This window comes from Mirounga leonina, unplaced genomic scaffold (assembly GCF_011800145.1).
Source record: "Mirounga leonina isolate KUSES-001 unplaced genomic scaffold, KU_Mleo_1.0 Mir_96, whole genome shotgun sequence".
NCBI lineage: Eukaryota > Metazoa > Chordata > Mammalia > Carnivora > Phocidae > Mirounga > Mirounga leonina.
In genome coordinates this window covers 5,071,220-5,087,586 of record NW_023270871.1, presented here as the reverse complement: position 1 = coordinate 5,087,586, position 16,367 = coordinate 5,071,220, and the positions used below count along the sequence as shown (strand labels likewise).

Here is a 16,367-nt window from a genome sequence, read left to right as displayed (position 1 = left end):
GAAAAAGAAAAAGATAAAGATAAAAACAAAAACAAACAAAACAAAATAACAACAACAACAAAAAAACCAGAATGTGATCAAATGTGATCTATATGGTATATAGATCAGTGCCACACACTAGATTTGGGGTGTATTTTGGTCTGTTAGAAGAAAGTGCCTCCCAAAATTTTAAAGAAAGAAAAACTTATATATGTACAAAAATGAGGGTTGATATGATGAAGGGATGGAATATGACTGTAAAAATGGAAATTATAAAAAATTTTATAAAAGGAATTGATAAGAAGTTGTTTGAAAAGAGAAAGAAGAGAATTTAAAAAAAGAAAAAAAAAAGAAAAAAAAAGGGAGAGGATGTGATCAGGCAGGGGAATAGAAAACACCATATACTAGAGATTTAGGGTATATTTTAATCTGTTAGAAGAAACTATCTCAAAATTTTAAAGAGAGAACAACTTATATATATAAGCCAAAAATATGGGTAACTACTATGAAGGGATAGAATATGACTTTAAAAATGAAAAATAAAAATGTTTCTTTTAAAAAAAGGGATTGATAAGATGTTGGTTGAAAAAGGGAAAAAGAAAAATTCAAAAAGAAATAAAAAGACAAAAAGACAGTTAAAAAAAATTAACTTTAAAAGACTAAAGAATCATGGTAAAAAAGCCGTGAATTCTATGTGCAGTAGTCCCCTAGCGCTGGAGTTCTGCCGTTCTCATTGATCGGTGAACTTGGTCTTGGCTGGCTGTTCTCGCTGATCTTCTGGGGAGGGGCCTGTTGCCGTGGTTTCCAAATGTCTCTGCCGGAGGCGGAATTGCCCCGCCCTTGCCCCCTCCCGGCTAAGTGATCTGCTCGGGTTTGCTCTCCGGGGCTTTTGTTCCCTGCGAGCTTTCCGTACAGCTTTGGAGGCGGAGAGTGAAAATGGCGGCCTCCCAATCTCTGCCCCGGAGGAGCTGAGAACTCGGGGCCCGCTCCTCAGTGAGCCCCCAGAGAAAAGCCGTCAGTCACTCCCGTCTCCCCGCTCTCCGGCCGCACTCCGTGCTCACCTGGCCTGTGACCGCGCGCCTCTATCTCTGGCACCCGACCCCGGGTGGAGTCTCCAAACCCAGCAGATCCCTGCGGTGCACTCCCGCGCGGCTCCTCCCGGGGGAGGAAGGTGAGTCTCCCCAGATCTGCCGCTTGTTGGGTCCCTGCTGGAGGAGCATGGGCCCGACTGTGCCGCGGATCACGGTTTATGGCCACCCCGAGCTGAGAGCCCGCGTCTGGGCTCCGCCTCTGCAGCCGCCTTCCCTGCTCCGTTACCTGGGAGCTCTGCCACACTCAGCACCCCCGGTCTTTCTGTGACCCCGAGGGTCCTGAGACCACACTGTCCCGGAGGGTTCCACCCCCCGCTTAGCCACCAGAGTGACGTCCCTCAGCGGAGCAGACTTTTAAAAGTTCCGATTTTGTGCTCCGCGGCTCTATCACTTGCCAGAAGCGGCCGACGGAGGCCCCTCCCCCACCGTCTATCCTCCCGAATATCGCCGTGGATTCCCTTCTCCGCACGTCCTACCTTCCAGAAAGTGGTCGCTTTTCTGATGAGAGAGTTGTTGCCCTTCTTTTCTTCGATCTCCTGTTGAGTTTGTAGGTGTTCAGAATGGTTTGATCCCTATCCAGCTGAATTCCTGAGACCAGACGAAATCCAGATCTCCTACTCCTCCGCCATCTTGCTCCGCCCATTTGTTTTGTTTCTAAATTCCATGTACGAGTGACATCATATGGTATTTGTCTTTCTCCACGACTGACTTATTTCACTTAGCATAATACACTCTAGCTCCTTCCACCTTGTTGCAAATGGCAACATTTCATTCTTGGTGATGGCTGAGTAATATTCTGGTGTGTGTGTGTGTGTGTGTGTATGTATATATATATATATATACATACCACATCTTCTTTATCTGTTCATCAGTTGATGGACATTTGGGCTCTTTCCGTACTTTGGCTATGGTTGATAATGTTGCTATAAACATTGGAGGGCAATCACCCCTTTGAATTGGTATTTTTGTATACTTTGGGTAAATACACAGTAGCACAATTGGTGGATCATAAGGTAGTTCTATTTTTAACTTTTTGGGGAACCTCCATACTATTTTCCAGAGTGGCTGCACCAGTTTGCATTCCCACCAACAGTGTAAGAAGGTTCCCCTTTCTCTGCATCCTAGTCAACTCCTGTTGTTTCCTGTGTTGTTAATTTTAGCCATTCTGACTGGTGTGAGGTGGTAACTCATCATGGTTTTGATTTGTATTTCTCTGATGATGAGTGATGTTGAGCATCTTTTCATGCCTGTTAGCTATCTGGATGTCTTCTTTGGAAAAACCTCTATTCATGTCTTCTGCCCATGTCTTAACTGCATTTTTTTTTTTTTAAGATTTTATTTATTTATTTGACAGAGAGAGACAAAGTGAGAGAAGGAACACAAGCAGGGGGAGTGGGAGAGGGAGAAGCAGGCTTCCTGCTGAGCAGGGAGCCCAATGAGGGCTCAATCCCAGGACCCTGGGATCATGACCTGAGCCAAAGGCAGATGCTTAATGACTGAGCCACCCAGGCGCCCCTGCATTATTTGTTTTTTGGGTGTTGAGTTTGATAAGGTCTTTATAGATTTTGAATACTATCCCTTTGCAAATATCTTCTCGCATTCTATAGGTTGTCTTTTAGTTTTGTTGATTGTTGCCTTCGCTGTGCAAAAGCTTTTTATCTTTCTAGTGTGTATTTCTTACAAAGAGTTTCTCTCACATAATTATAACGCAACCATCAATCTTAGGAAATTAACACTAATACATTTCTATCATTTAAATCTTAGACCCCATTCCAGTTTTGCCAAGTGTCTCAATATTGTCCTTTATAGCAAACGTTTTGGTTCAGAATTATGTGCTGTATTTTGTTTTCATGTCTCTTTAGTCTCTATGATACTTTCAAAGATTATAGTTCTATTATTTTGCAAACTGCCCATAAATTCAGGTTTGTTTGATATTTCCTCATGATTTAATTCAAATTATGCATCTTTGGGAGGAATATCACAGAAATGATGCTGTGTTCTACTCATTGCATTCTATTATGTGTCACATGATTTTAATGTTCCCTAACATTATTGGTATATACTTAGATCACTTGATTAAGGATGGTATCTGCCAAGCTTTTCCACTATAAAGTTATTCTTTTTCTCTCTTTAATTAGTAAGCATATCATGGGGAGATTTTTTTTTCAGATTTATATATTTGAGAGAGAGAGAGCATGAGCAGGAGGGGTGGGGGAGAGAGAATTGCAAGCAGACTCCACCCTGAGTGTAGAGCCCAATGCAGGGCTTGATCTCAGGACCCCGAGATCACAACATGAGCTGAAACCAAGAGTCAGGCACTTAACCTGTGACACCTAAGCACCCCTCATGGAGAGATATTTTTAACTTCGTAAACATCCAATTCCTTATGATAGTTTTCATTTGTTACTTTACATGTATCAATATGAACTCATGGTTTCCTATTTTATTCAATGGGTCATAAGACATTGCTATCATTATTTATTTTGATTCTCAATTTGTATCAGATGTGTCCACTGAAGATGCTTCAAACTAGCTTCTGTAAATTCTTGAATATCCCTATCATTCTTTGAGTCCTTGTTGTCTGGCATAAAATGATGCTCCAGGTACACCTTCTATTCTCCTTGCCCAAGGCCTGGGCTCAGCCATTTTTCCAAGGAACCCTAGTTCTTGCAAGTGGAGAATGATAGTTAGAAGCCAGATTTAAGTGGAAGGTGTACTCTTGTTATTGGGCTATTGTTGCTTGCAGGCCATTCTGGAGGATAGAACTTAGAGTATATATACTCTATATTGATGATTGTGTTATAATTATGTGAGAGAAACTCTTTGTAAGAAATACACACTAGGAAAACAAAAAGCTTATATATATACCCATACACATTTTATATCTACATTTGAATCTGTCAACATATATTGAAAACAACACATTTCTTATCATCTTCAATTCCAACCCAAACCGCAAGATTCATTCTACCTTTCTCTAATTTAGTGCTTGTAATTCTTTTCTCTGGCAATACCAATCTGGTCTCCATTATCCTTAATATATTTAATTTGCTCAGTACCCCATATGTAACCAGTTTTCCATTACTGCTTGCACCCCATTCCCTATTAACACTGCTTTGCCTGATTTCTTACACTTGCCCCCCTTCCCCCTCTGGACTTTCTCTTTGCTGGGCTCAGGCTCTGACTTCCTCCCCAGTCCAGGCTACCTCCATAAGAGTACCCACTTTCTCACTGTTTCATCTGCACTACTCATATCTTCTCTACACTGTTGTCCTCTGACACCCACAGTTGGCTTCCTCTCCACATGGATACCTCCTTTACTATTTGGGCTCTGTCACCCCACATCAAACTTTTCCCATGTGTGGTTAGCCTCATCACTCCCACTGGACTCTGACACCTAATGACAAGCTGTCCCTTTACAAAGATACCCTCCTCATCCTGCTCAGCCTCTAAAACCCTAAGCCAGGTCACCTCTTCACATGGATTATTTCCCTCTCACCTTGTTTAGACTCTGACTCCCCACTCCAAACTTTCCCTTTGTCCCCCTGTTGGGCTTTGATAGCCTACACTGCTCACTCATGACACATAGCTGCTTTCCTCACCTGCTTGGTCCTCAGCACTCCACACCAGGCTCTGCCTCCACCTAGATTCCTAACTTGCCCTGCCTGGCTCCAGAGCGTTGGGACTGAATTATTCAGGAAGGAAATAGGAGGAGAGAGCAAAAGGAAGAAGAGAGATCTTTGATCTTTTTGCTTGCTTATAGTCACCCCAAATTTCCTCTTTCTGTTGTTTTTGTTTCTCTGTCCAAGGAGTCACTTCCAATTTACTTTGGTACTCTTATCCCAGTGAAGCTTTTGTCTTCCTAAGCAATGATTTCAACCCTAGCTTCTCTATTATGTATTATTATTATATGAAAGTCATTGTCAGATGAAACTTGACATCCTGGGTGTTTAATATATACTATTTAATTTTAATTCATACCAATGTAAGAAATTATTGGCTTAGCATAATGTGCTCTGATTTGCATACTCTCATTGAGAAGTAGAACCCTGCAGGAATTGGTAGTATGTATCCTTATTTTATTCATTTTATTTCTTCAGGATGTTTTTATATTACACTGCAGCAATACTTTAAAAGAGAGAAAAATTCAGCCCATCAACCAGTAAATGATTTTAATGAACATGTGACTTTTATCCCCACTGAATTGACTAAAGTCATCTATTATTTGGCATTATCTACTTATATCCTTATAGCAGTGAAATGCTCAAATCATTGTGAGAGCTAAAATAAATATACAATAAAAATGTAAATACAAAGAGGTAATTTTCTCAGGTAGGCAATATTTCTAAAAATGCTTTTTACTATGTTTATTCTTCATATAATTACAGTGGGAAAAATATATACACATAAAATTAAGGTTTATAATATAGTTTTAATGATGTTTAAGGAAGTATTTGGGATTCTGATATAAACATATGTTCTAATCACTCCAATATTTATTCGTGTCCAAAGTAACAAAGACACCACATTCTAGATAGTTTCCCATTGTCAGGCACAGTTACCATGCAGATAGAGCAGAATTCTAATGTGATAACTTAAGAAAATAAAGGATGTTTGAATAGATATGCTGCTTTAAGTAAGAGTGATATGATTACCTAAATGCATATTATCTTTTTCATGGAAAGACAACCTTTGTTGGCTTCCTCTACTATGAGTGAACAGAATTTCTTTCTCACTAATTTTAATCAAAAATAGTCCAGTGACTGGCTGAGCTCCAATGGCTGAAACAAACCAAAGATTCCAAGTTATTTGAATTGCATCTGATGACAAAAGTCATAAGATTTGCTCCACAGATGCAGGCAATGCATAGGAATGAGTGGAGAGGGAAGGAGATAGTTTTGAGGTACATTGTTTGTGTCAAGTGCCATGATAATTATTTTATATGTTATTTCATTTACTTCTCAGGCAACCCTGATAGTTACCTTTAATCTCAAATAACAGCAAATTCATAGAGAAATTAAGTTACTTTCTTGATCAGTGTATTTTATAATAGATACCATCTGGGGCAAACAAATAAAGCAATGTAAATGGCAGCTCCTGGAGATTGCATATGGTGGCCCCTCGTAAGCATCAAGCACAACTTAGTCTCTTCCTCAGCTTTTCAAGACATCAGTTTCCTTCCTAAACAAGCTTCTTATAATCATGCAAGAGGTTTGTAGAGCTTTATGAATGTTAAGTAAAATCAAAATCAGAAATTATATTTCTAGTTGAGTTTGCATATAAGATTTTCTTCAATTAGGAAATTGGCTAAAAATAAGAAATAATATTATATGGAATAGGAGAAATTCACTCAAAAGTTATTTATTAAATTTTCTAATCTTACATTAATAGAAAAAAATCCCCTTTTCCTTGAACATCTTCAGCTGTAGAACAGTGATGATTTTTCTTTAAAGGTTGCAATAGTGAACGTAAAAATTGTTTGATTTTATAGTCTTGTGTGGCTAAGAATTGTAAACATTTTCATTTCTTCAATATGCCTCCTCTGTATATTTCATTATATTCACCACTGATCCTACATTAGTGTTGGTGACGGGCTTTGACAGGTGCCTAATACTGTCTTTTAAAATGTTACTAATGTTAAACTCAGCTGGACTTAAAGGTTGTGCTTCAGATTTCACTTTACTTCTCCCAAATTTTTCTTCTAAAATGACAACTCCTAAAGCTATCTGTAGCTTGGTTTTCTGGGATCGGTTTGTGAAATTAATGTCAGTTAAGAAGCTATATACAAGTGCTTGAAAGAGAGGTAGAATTATTAGAGTGGTATTTAATCAAGAGATGGTCATTGTCACCTGTGTGTGATATTTTTATATTCCATCTACTTGTGATTGTGTCCCTACCACTCTTATGTACCAACATGTACTCACACATTATACATAATACATAGCCACACACACACACACACACACACACACACACACCCTGTGGCTTGGATTCTTGTTTTACAACCCCTTGGTCTTAGCAGTCAAGCAGCCTTGGGCAAATCACACTTCCAGAATTTAGTTTTCCTCATTGAGCAACAAGAAAAGGGCATACTTAATTTTATTATGTAATTATAAGGATAAAGTGAGTTAATATATGGAGACAGCTTAACATATAGTCAACAAATACTTTAGTTATCAACACAGGATTTGTTAACTATCCTGTATGACCTGGCAATGGATTATATCAAATTTATTATGTTATAGTTTATAATTATTTAAATGTTTAATGTGTACTGGTTTTATCTACCTCATTATATTTTATGTCCCTGAAGGCAGTTGAGGTATAAAATTCATTTATGGGAAGAATCATTGAGATACTGAGTTTTGGAGCTAAGAAAGGGTTTTAATCTCTATAACACTATTTAAAAAAATTATTCAAGTCAATTAAATATGTGTTTATGTGAACTAAAAATGTGTGGTTAACAAAAGAATTCCAATTAATTCATATTTTGGTATTATAGGGATATCATTGGAGATATTTTGAAAGACTAAGATTTTGCTTACAGCTGAATTTGAACTTGAGTACAATTTAATAAAATCAGAATTTTCGAAATTTAGGGTAAATGTTTGTTGGGTTATGAACATTTATTTTAAGCATTATAGCTACAAATAGAAATTGGTCCAGACTTTGCTAAACACCATTATTTACCAACTTCCAACCTTATTTGACCAAAGACCAAAGATATACTCTTGAGCTAAAAGGAAAGCTCTGTTTCAATTATTAAATTTGTATTATTAAAATTAAATTGTATTATTAAATTGTGTTATTAAAATATTAAGTTTTAGGACTACCTTTTTCCTATTTGGGAAGAAATATCATGTGATTCTATAGCACAAAACAGTAAATTTATTTAATTATTTCTTAGATACAAATCTTCAAAATGAGTCCCAGATGTTGTATCTTAATAAACAAGAACCCTATTACATAATTAAACAACTTCAAAGAGCACTTGTTGAACTGATTCTCCTTTTGGACTCCCTATACTTGATGACAGCAATGAAAATATCATTTTAGCTCTTCTTTGAAAATTATCAACCCTCATGACATAAAAAAAGACATTGAAATGCAAGATAAATGTGTATATGCATATATAAAATTAGTATAGCTCTGTAAATATGCACACACATATAAATATACACAATTGGTTTTGCTATAATCATTTACGGGTAGCAAATATTCTTGGCGATAGGATCAGTGTTACTGATTTTTCCTTTTGCCTTAGGCTTCAGGATGACTCGGCAGGTCATGGTTACTGATTCAATCTTTATTTAGCCTGTTGATATTTTGTTCACCATGGCTTATTTTGCCTGTATTTTGATTTTTTTAAAAAACATGCACTGCATTAAAATATTATTTCTATTGTTTAGGAGATAACTTTAGTTTACTTCATCTCCACCCCTCATAATATAGATCCTTAGTACTGAATTCTGTTATTATTGGTCATCTGTTTGCTTTGAAGCCCTTGATCCTCTTTATTATTGATAACTAACTTCCTGTTTCTCTGCAAGCATCTGAATTTGTGTGCCTGCTTCGTTCATTAAATTTAGGAAAGCTGCCCATTCCAAGCACTATCAGCTAAATGGTGCTCATGGTTAATCTCAGGGTTTCTTTGTTCTAAGTGCTATCAATGGTATCTACCAAGTTTACTGGTAAGCAAAACAAGTTTTCAGAAAATATTGTGTATCTTCTTAAGAAGAATTTACAGTGGACCTTGTATACCCTACATTCCAACAAAAGATGATTATGTATTTCCATGAAAATACAAATTTTACAAAGAATTATCTGTGTTACTTTTTCACTTGGACACTCAACTGTTGAAAATCATCCTTTCAGGAGTTTGATGGTTTTGTTTCTTGGGGTTCTGAGTGACTGATTTTAACGGCGATTTTAGAAAACATTATTGGATAGCTGTTTAATAAGCTGTGAAGTAGTAAAGCCACCAGCATTTCCGTAACTTTCTGTTGTATTAGTTACTTGTTCTTTGACATTTTTGTCTTGAAATGACCTTGCTGTTAGATGAATCACCTTTGGAATAACCAATGCGGCAATAAGGTGGTGTAAAAAATATGGGTAGATGCATTTGGCACCTTCTTATTTATGTTGCAACTGAGGCCCTCACTTTCATTCCTTTTTAACATTGATTATTATCACCTGCCACGACCACAGACTCACTCTACACAGGTGAGCAACATGGTCCAAATGTGTCATTTTTCACAAAAATTAGGAACAGACATGCTTAAATGGGGGATAATGGCAAAAGTATTAGAAATTTTAACTCTGAGTCTTTCCATTTAAATTTTATATACAATTTATATATAAATTTTATATACAGAGGAACAAGTGGACTGGAGGCTTGTGAGAATTCATAAGAAGGGCTTAAAGGGTGCTTAAACTTAGACACAGTCAAGGAAACCTAACTCCTGTTTAATAAAATGGTTCCAGGCACTGTGGGAAGTCTTACCAATAAAATGAACTCTGTCTTCCTTTGGGATGTGCTGTATCACTTACCAACCAGCATGCCAAACAGGATTTCAAAAGATTACAAAATACATTGTTGTATTTTAAACCATTTATGTTAAAAGCTTTACCTCCTTTAACAATAAAAAAGTGGTAATTGTGCCTAGACATTGAATGTTACATTTAGAATATATACCACATATATTAATACTCTTTCTCTCATCACTACTAAGTATAAAAACCCCAGAATTGCCTCTGACAAGGCACCCAGTGGGGTTTTCTCAAATATAATTTGTAAAAATATTGGACATTGTGGGTCACTTCTTCCTTCAACAAAGGCAATTTTTTATTGCTTTTGGTTACTTCATACTACTAGTTTTCCTTTGACTTCCCTGGTTAAACTTGGTTGTTTTGTATGTGAGAGTTCCTTAGATAATAGCATTATTCAGAATTTTATCTTTAGACTCTCCTCTCCTTCCCTTTCCTCTCCATCACTCCCCAGGTTTCCCTGTCCTGTACACTATCTCTTGGCAATCCTACTCTCATGGGCTATATGCTTGTGACTACCTAATCCATATCTCTAGCTCAGAATCTGCTCCCTAGATCCATCTATCTGCAACTACATACAAAAATCTTCCCCTGGATGTATTGCAAATACCCACATTCAATCCCAAAGTGCTCCTCCTCCGAGTTCTTCCATATAGTAAATGACATAATTCCTACACCCACTTTCCCAAACCAAGAATCTGAAAGCTATGCTGAATTCTGTCCCTGAATCATTCCATCAAATTCTGTCCATTGTGCTCCTTCTTAAGCTCTCAAATTGGTCTGCTTTTTGCAGTTACCATACCACCACCTTAATTTTGCTTTTATTGTTTCTCAGATTACTAGAACAGTCACCTAGCTCCAGATTCCCTGCCTTGAGTTTTGTCACTCCCCAAGCGCATGTCCACACTGCCCAGAATCGTGCTTCTGAAGTCTTCATGGAGGCCTTCTTGAACTGGCCTGTTCTCACTTTTCAGTGAGAAGTTTCTATCTACCCAGCATCTCACTATCCCCTCCTATCCATCAAAGTGATCATCAAACCTGTATTTCCTATCACTTTCTCCAGGCCTTTGGCCAGGCTATTTATAACACATTCTTTATCCCTCTTCCCTGGGATAACCTCCACTTGTTGTGTAAAGTTCAGCTTCAGAGTCCTACCTTCAGGGAAGAAACCTTGACTAGTAATCTATAAATGCCTTGGCTGGCCCTCCTCTCTGCACCCACAACACTTTCTGCTTCTCTTTGTTATTTTATTGTATCTACCAGATTCTTTGTCTGCTTTCCCAACAGAAGACTCAAGGGTAGTAGATAGGAGACCTTTGAGGAGCAATTCTGATCACATGTATAACTCCTGCCAGATTGCCAAAGGAAAGGATTTGGACAGAAGAGTCTCAGAAAGCAACTGAAATCGCCCCTAATCATTGTGGGGGCAAAAATGATCAAGTTTGGGGTTGGGAAATGAGACCCATTTGTGTTCACTAGTAGGTACAGCCAACTCACATATTGTGTTACATTGTACAGCACATTTTTTAGCATTTTCTTACTTGGAGATTGTTTTGAAATATGTGTTTTGTTCTCCTCATTCATTTTAAGCTCCCTGTGGTAGAAGACTTTAATCTCTACCAGATATAACATCAGAGGTCAGGCTCCAGAGTTGAAGAGTCAGGTTCCAGTCCCAGAAATTATAACAATCCCATGTGAATGTATCAATAAAGTGATCATAGGATGGTGATCAGTGAAATATAAATGGACTATAACTGAGAACTGTAGTTTGGGGTAGAGATTAAAAATGTTCTAAGGAAAATTTTAAGAAAATGAATAAAAGAAAATCTTAAAGAAAATAGGTTTCAAGTTTTTATATTGGAAAACAATTGAAAAAGACATAATCATGTTAGTGTTGAATTGCATATTTGTGTTAATTCATGATTTAAAAAAGAAACTATTTTTTTAAAGATTTTATTTATATATTTGACAGAGAGACACGGCGAGAAAGGGAACACAAGCAGGGGGAGTGGGAGAGGGAGAAGCAGGCCTCCCACGGAGCAGGGAGCCCGATGCAGGGCTCAATCCCAGGACCCTGAGATCATGACCTGAGCTGAAAGCAGATGCTCAACGACTGAGCCACCCAGGCGCCCCATAAAAAAAAAACAACAACTATTTTTTTCAGTGTTATGACCATGTGGTTACTTACAGTAGCACCCTGCTCATCACTGGTATTCATTGGGAACAATCACATATAGATTCTTTGGCCTATATATTTGATCCCTTTTTTTTCATATTTGATCTCTAATACTATTCATCCTTTATAAGAAACAAGTATCTTTGGAGAGTAGCTAATTTCATGTCTCAGGGTAGGAAAAAAATCAATCTGGGTTTGAAAATCTTGTTTTTGCTACAAATTTTTCTTTCAGAAAATCTCAAAGGGTACAAAAAGGTAACACAGTCAGCATAAAGAATTCCCAGGTCAATTTGTGATGCTCGAATACCCCAAATAAAATAATAAGAATTTTAATTAAATGGAAAGTTGAGGTTGTTATATGAATCATAAAGTTGCTTCAAAGAAAAATTTATAGAGCATGTTGCAGGCTTGTTGTAATATAAAGGAAGGGTAACTATAGTAGGATATGCTTAATGTAAAACTTATTTTTAGTGAGCAGAAGAGTTTTAACATATAGACCTATTTTGTATCTTTTATTAAGTGTATGCCGACTTACAACATGTAGCTTATTGAATTTCTAGCTGTGTAAATAGGGTTGTGAAAAGTTTTACTTCTCAGGTACTGCATAAAATGGCTGTAGAATTCCTGAGAATGCCTGGTATTTAAAGCTGTTTTGTTTTGTTTTCCTTCATTGGTACTTTTGTGAGTTTCTTCAATGCCCATGGTGAGAACATTAAGCTATTTGTGTGTGTGTGTGTGTGTGTGTGTGTGTGTGTGATGTTGATTACTCATCTTCCTCTAGCTAGCCACTTTCCTTATCCTTAGCCCTGCATTTCTGATGGTCCAATATGCAGACTCTCTCCTTTGAGGTCCCATTTTCACTACAGGTGCCCTCTTAGGCAGCATTTAAAATGGCTCCAGATCTGTTTATCCTCACCTATGTGGCTCCACATCTGGTTTATGGGAAATAGTTATTCATCCTTCCCTTAAAAATTTTGGGAGTACAAACTGCCCAATGTAGATACTTCTCCTTTGCTTCTGCTGCTAGAGTTTATAGCCACCAATTGTTCCCTTGTCATTTTTATGACAGGTTTAACAAAAGCTACAACACTCCCTAGCTGCAGATGGCATATGGCAGCTTCTGTGAGAACTCCCATTGAAACCCTGGTCTTCTGACTTGCGACAAAGGGGGAGAGCACACTCAACTCCCCTTCTTTACCCGTTTAGATAGAACTGGGAGCACAGCTGTTCCTCAGGAGCTCCCTCTCACACAGCTCACCAATCTGTTTTCTGGCCTCAGTCTGAATAACGTTTATGTCCTCAGTCAGGACAAGGTCTTTAACTTGTTCTTTGCCATCCTTTTTAAAATGTCTGAATGCTAATCTCTCTCCCACATCATTTTGGGATCTGCAATCTATTGTTTTTGGGTCTCAGATACAATTTCATTTTAATATCCAGTTAGACATGTTTCCCATAATGCTAGTGCATTTGGGACAATATAAGGAAATAGCAAGAGAATGAGTTTTATAACACTGACCAAATTAAACTTTGAAAATGTCATTTTAAAGAAAGGTACCAGGGTACAGACTCCTTATTAGTCACTCAAGGTTTGCATCATTGTGACCCCATGTGGTGACTTCCAACTGATTGGTTGATAACACAAATCGAATACCCTTGGCATGTTTGAGATAATACAATTGTGTGTGTATTGGGGGCTGGGGGAAGTCTTGTAACATTGCTATAATCCAGAACGGTATTAAAATATTTATTATTGTGGGTCACCTGGGTGGCTCAGATGGTTAAGCATCTGCCTTTGGCTCAGGTCATGATCTCCAGGTCCTGGGATTGAGCCCCACGTCAGGCTCCCAGCTCAGTGGGGAGTCTGCTTCTCCCTCTCCCTCTCCCTGTGCCTCTCCCTCTGCTTGTGCTCTCTCTGTCTCTCTTTCTCGCAAATGAATAAATGAGATCTTTAGAAAAATAAAATAAAATACTTATTATTTTAAGTAGCCTAAAAATTATAAGGCTAGAAATAATGAAGAGATAAGCCCACAGGACTGATAGTTTTAGAAAGTAATGCATTTTAAATTATTGTATTTACGTATGTTTTGCCTGCTATTTTAAGTGTTTAAGAAAACTAAATTTTTAGGTTTTGTGGGTTTTTTTTTGTTTCTGTTTCTTTTTTCTTTTCTTTTCTCTTTTTTGGGGGGACATGGTTAGTAGACACTGTCAGCTCTCTAAAGAGATTATACTCTGCCTCAACGGAATAAATAGTAAAGAATTTGCAACCATCTTTAATCTACCACATTAACTATATGGAACTTTTCCCCCAGAGATTCTTTCTAAAAATTTTAAATGTCTTAACAAATTATTTCTCTACATGAAAACTATTTTATACAGCAAAGTTTAACAGATTGATTATTAATTACATTGCAAGCAATGGCTAGTATGCCTCTTCACAACATAAAAGTACCACAGACACTAAATAATCTTAGCAACAGCTAAACTGATTACACCAGAAGAAGAAAGTAAAATACAGAAATATAAAATTATATGAAACACCAGGGAACCACTCTTAGAGCCATCTCACTGTTAGTTAACCTCTTCAAGAACTATGCGTAAGACACTGTAATAAGTGTTTTGTCCAGATTGTCTCACTTATTCTTCATAAAACCCAATGAGGTATGGTCTAGTATTGTTTGGACAGTTGCATAATTGTACAGTTGTATATTTATAATTGTGAGGAAATGATAACTTGAATTAAGTAAATTGCCCAAAGTCAAAAGATTAAAAATGGCTGAATTCAGTCCAGGATTCTGGGACTAAACCACAAGGCAAAACCTGGATACTCACAGCTCTGTGTTGAACAAGGATTGTCTTGTACATGCTCCCTTATGGTAGTAACAAGATTAAGGAAGTTTCTGCTTTGTGTGTATTTTTTTTTTTTAAGCATTGTTCTCAACCATTTGATTTATTGAAAGGAGATGCTGTTCTGGTTCTTGATTTAGCACCAACCATTCTTTTGTTTACATAGAGTTACAGTTTTATTTGTTGTTTTGCTCTGTACTGGAAACATAAATAAAGTTTTCTACATTATTTGCAATCAAGGGTTGTGGTATAGTTTCTTTGTGTATTTGGCATGATATGTACATTGTCTTTCTGGGATTCATCTCCTCACCATGGAGTAAAGAGAGCTTTGGGTTCTTTTCGGCATGAGTGATAATGTTAAGAATTAGTATACTGAGAAGGAGCCACTGGGCACAAAAAGAAGGTTGTAAATGAGATCCCAATACATAGGCACCAGGTGCTTCTTTCTCCTGTTCACAGAAGCAATCCTCCACCACTAAACTCCATCCACTCAGGGGGCTCAATGAAGGCTAACCAGTCTGATGCATGTGTAGGCAACAGTCCCATTGACTGGCACTTATAAACAGCCAATGCCAAACCCATGAGGTTTCCAATGAGATACATCAAACCCTGAAGAAGCTTTAGCATCTTGAAAGTGGCTGAAATGGCCATAAGTGCCTGAATGGGCCACCAAGCCATCATATACACCATCATAGTAGGGAAGATGGAGATCGTATTACCTGCCATGTACATGAAGAAGAGGTTCATGGGAATCTGCTTGAGGGGACCCAAGGCAATGTCCCAGCAGCGCTTCTCCACCAGGGTCCGCTCTGTCTCTTGCACGCTGGTATCAGACATTTGCTTGTCGAAGTAACCGACAGGGTACAGCAAGTCTCCCTGGCCACTGCCCTGGTCACTTTGGCTTCTGCTGCCTCCTCCAGGCCCGCTCAGCTCAATGGCCCCCTGGAAGCGCCGGCCTCGGTTGGCCACCAGGCTCCCCTGGGCCATCATGGCCACGGCCGCCTACCAAAGCTGTGAAGCTCCTTACTCTAAAGCAGGGGACCCAGGTCCACTGACACTGGCTACTCCTTGGTCTTACTCTGCTGTGTGTTTGTTTTAATATTGACTTTTCCTATTAATATGTGGTACTTTCTTCCAGTTCCTTCTTGAGTAAGAGACACACTGATTTTTTTTTTAGTGCTTTCAATTATATCTTGTACTTTTTTAGCTTAATTTTATAAAATTTAGAAATAATTATGTAGAAAAAAATCACCCATTATTTCACTTTCAAGAGTAAGTTGTTATTTATATATTGAACTCTTTATGACCTTTCTTCTACACATTTTCTACATTGTTTACACTGCATTGGCCATTTTGTGGCCTGCTTTGTATTTTTGTTTACCATATCATAAACATGTTCTAATGTTATTGAAAACATTTTAAACATCATATTAAAATTTTTATACTAAAGAACATTTCAAATATACACAAAAAGAGACTAGTACAGTGAACTCTATGTATTTGTTATGCAGTATCGAAGTAGCTAATAATTCATCCAAAGCGATTCCTACTCCCCTCTGCTCCAATTCCTACATCATTTCATCTAAACATTACTTTCAGTATTTGAATGTTATTCAGTCTCATCATGAACCGCATTTTCCCTATATAAAAAATCTAGTTATCATTGAAATCTCATCACAGTGTTCCTGACTAGATTAAACACACTGTTCTATGATTATATTAAGAAGAAA

The 16,367-nt window shown here is 37.7% G+C and overlaps 1 protein-coding gene across 1 annotated transcript; it reads right to left on the bottom strand.

Moving 5' to 3' along the window:
• Positions 1 to 15,039: 15,039 nt before the first annotated feature.
• On the bottom strand, positions 15,040 to 15,786 carry LOC118006384 (ER membrane protein complex subunit 4-like). The gene has a single exon (XM_034999005.1). The coding sequence runs from the start codon at positions 15,625 to 15,627 to the stop codon at positions 15,091 to 15,093; it is 537 nt and encodes a 178-aa protein (XP_034854896.1). The 5' UTR covers positions 15,628 to 15,786; the 3' UTR covers positions 15,040 to 15,090.
• Between the last annotated feature and the right edge of the window lie 581 nt (positions 15,787 to 16,367).

Bases quoted from the DNA above. Each gene is read 5' to 3' on its own strand.
- LOC118006384 (XM_034999005.1), bottom strand. From the start codon at position 15,627: ATGATGGCCCAGGGGAGCCTGGTGGCCAACCGAGGCCGGCGCTTCCAG.